Source organism: Nuphar pumila, chromosome 16 (genome assembly GCF_984573655.1).
Source record: "Nuphar pumila chromosome 16, dmNupPumi1.hap1.1, whole genome shotgun sequence".
Classification (NCBI taxonomy): domain Eukaryota; kingdom Viridiplantae; phylum Streptophyta; class Magnoliopsida; order Nymphaeales; family Nymphaeaceae; genus Nuphar; species Nuphar pumila.
This window is the reverse complement of record NC_143264.1, coordinates 3620675-3623470: the sequence shown is the minus strand read 5'-3', so window position 1 is coordinate 3623470 and position 2796 is coordinate 3620675. Positions and strand designations below refer to the sequence as shown.

General features: G+C 38.7%; 1 protein-coding gene across 1 annotated transcript; it reads left to right on the top strand.

Annotated features, from left to right (window-relative positions):
* Positions 1 to 544: 544 nt before the first annotated feature.
* On the top strand, positions 545 to 2037 carry LOC149812697 (uncharacterized). The gene is made up of 2 exons (XM_089991742.1): positions 545 to 741; positions 1020 to 2037. Exons 1-2 carry the CDS (start codon positions 564 to 566, stop codon positions 1826 to 1828), a joined length of 987 nt encoding a protein of 328 aa, XP_089847868.1. The 5' UTR covers positions 545 to 563; the 3' UTR covers positions 1829 to 2037.
* The last annotated feature ends 759 nt before the right edge of the window (positions 2038 to 2796 follow it).

Below are 2796 nucleotides of genomic sequence, written 5' to 3'. Positions count from 1 at the left end.
ATCAGAATTTTGTAATATATCAACCGTTTGTAGTCCTTTTTATATGCTTCTTGGTATACTCTCCTCTTTATTGACCTTTGCAGGTTTATGTTACAGTTCCATGGTCATTTGGCGGCACCTGATTTTATCTGCTTATTTTGTGAAAAAGGAAAAAATCTGTGTCATTTGAAGGATTGTTTTGTGTAGTTATAGTCTTTCATTTTTTTTGGCAGAATTTAAGTTCCTTGTACTGTGGATAACGGTTTTCAAAGATATTTAGGCAAATTGGTTAGTTAAAATGCTAGAAAGAGTTTCTGATATTCCATGAATGCTGAGGGGACAGTTTGACGAGATGAGAATTAAAAAATATGGCACAGAGAAAGTAACTTAATAGATTTTTATCTCAATTTCATTATCCTTCTCTTTATGCTGTGGTTGTTATTGGGGCAAATGATGCTTTTGCTGAAACTAACATTGCTACATGATTATACCAGGGTGGTTCTTTACATTCACACAGCTGGAGCCAAAGGTTGATCTTCTTTTGATACACGTAGCGACCAGTGCCTGTGAGGAAGGCTGGTCATATGAGGACCACAACATTGTTATGGAGGATGAAACAAATTTTGGTCGAGCAGATTTTCAGCTTGCTGCACTTCAAGCACTGTTGGCTTCTTTGCTTTCTCCATGCTCTCACAGGCCTCCATATTTATCACAAAGCCTCGCACTTTTCCGTAAAGGTTATCCTTTTGCATTTGATTTACAGTATATTACATTGATAATTTCATCTTTTTGCTTGTGATGACAATGCTAAATATTATCTGCTTCATCCTCAGCCATATATTAGTTTACAAGAACTCACAGAAATTCATCTAAATAAGTGCCGCAGTTGGTTGAATTTACAATAAATGTTTTATGAAGGAAAATACATTTTATTCAGGGTTTCTGCTGTATTTACTGGGTCTTGGTCAACTAGAAGAATTGTGATTGTTGGCATACACATTGAAGAGAAATCTTATTTGTTAAAATGTTGATGGTCGCAGGCAGGCAAGAGGCTGGGACAAAACTTGCAGATTTCTGTGCACATGCTCTTCTGGCTTTAGAGCCTCTTATTCATCCACGTTCCCTTCAGTTAATGCCATCCTCATCTCTAATTAGTAATAACACAGGCATTGGTGGCTTAAACCAGAGGTTTCATTTAGCAGTTAATGAAAATGGGGTTGGAGACAAAATGGGCTGCCCCAGAGTGGACTACGCAAACATCTCAAAAACCGGTAAGCTGAAACTCCCAGTTGATGTGGGTGATATTTATCCAGATGACAAGTTATGTCTTGGTTGGTTGGCAAATATGGAAGAAACCGACACTGCTGAAGACAGACAGACAGTCCAAGTGGATGGTCTGACTGAACGTGTAACTGTTAATCTTGATAGAGTTGGTACGTTGGAGCCCTGCTCTGTTGTCAGATCAGAGAAGGAAATTTTGAAGGAAGACACCAGAAATGGTAGCTCAGTTCTGATACAAGAAATGCGGGTGAGTGGTGGTGCGGATGGTATGGGTAAGAGCACATCTGAGGAGCTAGAGGGCCATGAACCGGAAGAAGTGGTGGTGCATATGGAAAAAGACACTTCAGCTGAAAATGCAGGTGGGCTGTTTAAGGAATCTGAGCTAGTAAAACCAGTGGCATCACCATCAAAAGAAGATTCAGTCTCAGCTGGAATTGCAGATATTTCTGCTGAAGACAGCCCATTTTTCACCAGATTTTCTTCGTTGCACAGCACAGAAACCGTGGCATTGTCATCTGATTCAGAGAGTCTTCCAGACATCGTTGAAGGTGATCCAGACACAGACTAAAAACATGCATGCAGTGCTCATCCATACTTGATGTGTGGCTTGTGCAAGCTGGCCCTTTTTTGAATTCTTTAGATTCATACAATACTACCTTGAAGAAAGAAGGCTAAGGCAGGCGGGAAGAAAAGGAACAAAAAGTAATTATATTTAGTTTGTCGGAAATTAAATTATTTCGTTTAGTGAAAGAGTTGAGATAGATCCACAAAAGAAAATGGGTAAGGTGCAAAATCCAGCGAGGATCCGTTTTGCACCTTACCCATTTGGTGGTTGAGTGGGTGGGTTTCTGATGCAGGAGTTGAGCCTAGTGATTCGGGTCCATTAGATCATTTTATATTCATCTTTTCTTATTTAAATTTGGATATTTGTATTTGGGTATTGGAGCATTATATGATGTATATCATTAGGATAAGTTTGATTTGATTATAAAGTTATTAGAAAAGGATTCCTTGAAATGTCAACTCAAATTCACCCGTAATCAGACGTAATCCCATTCTGCCCGGAGAGTATCATTATTGTTACTTGACAAACCAACCCAACATCCATAAGTGATTCAAATGTAGGGTTGTCAGCGGGTCGGGTTTGATTTGGACCCAGGTGGAAAACCAGACTTTGACCAGATTTTTGGGCATGGTATCCGGTCCAGACTCAGGTCTAATCGGGTTCACTTTAAGAAAAACCATACTGGGACTGATAATAACTACATGAAAAATTGTGGGTCTTAAGGGTCTGGGTCTCGTATAAAATTTTGCAAACTATACTCGGCTCCATGTATTAATCGGACCTTCGGGTTCGGTCCTAGGTTTTCTTATTTATCACCAACACACCATTGCAAGCGTGCAACAATGTATTTTTGCACGCACACATTTCTAAATCATACTACATATCTTATAAATCGATACTAAAAAATACATAGTATCTTACAAATCGATATACATATCGCATAATATATTACAAATTAATATGATAATTCA

Bases quoted from the DNA above. Each gene is read 5' to 3' on its own strand.
- LOC149812697 (XM_089991742.1), top strand. From the start codon at position 564: ATGAGGACCACAACATTGTTATGGAGGATGAAACAAATTTTGGTCGAG. The intron at 742-1,019 runs GTATATTACATT...TGATGGTCGCAG, and splicing joins CCTTTTGCATTTGATTTACA to GCAGGCAAGAGGCTGGGACA.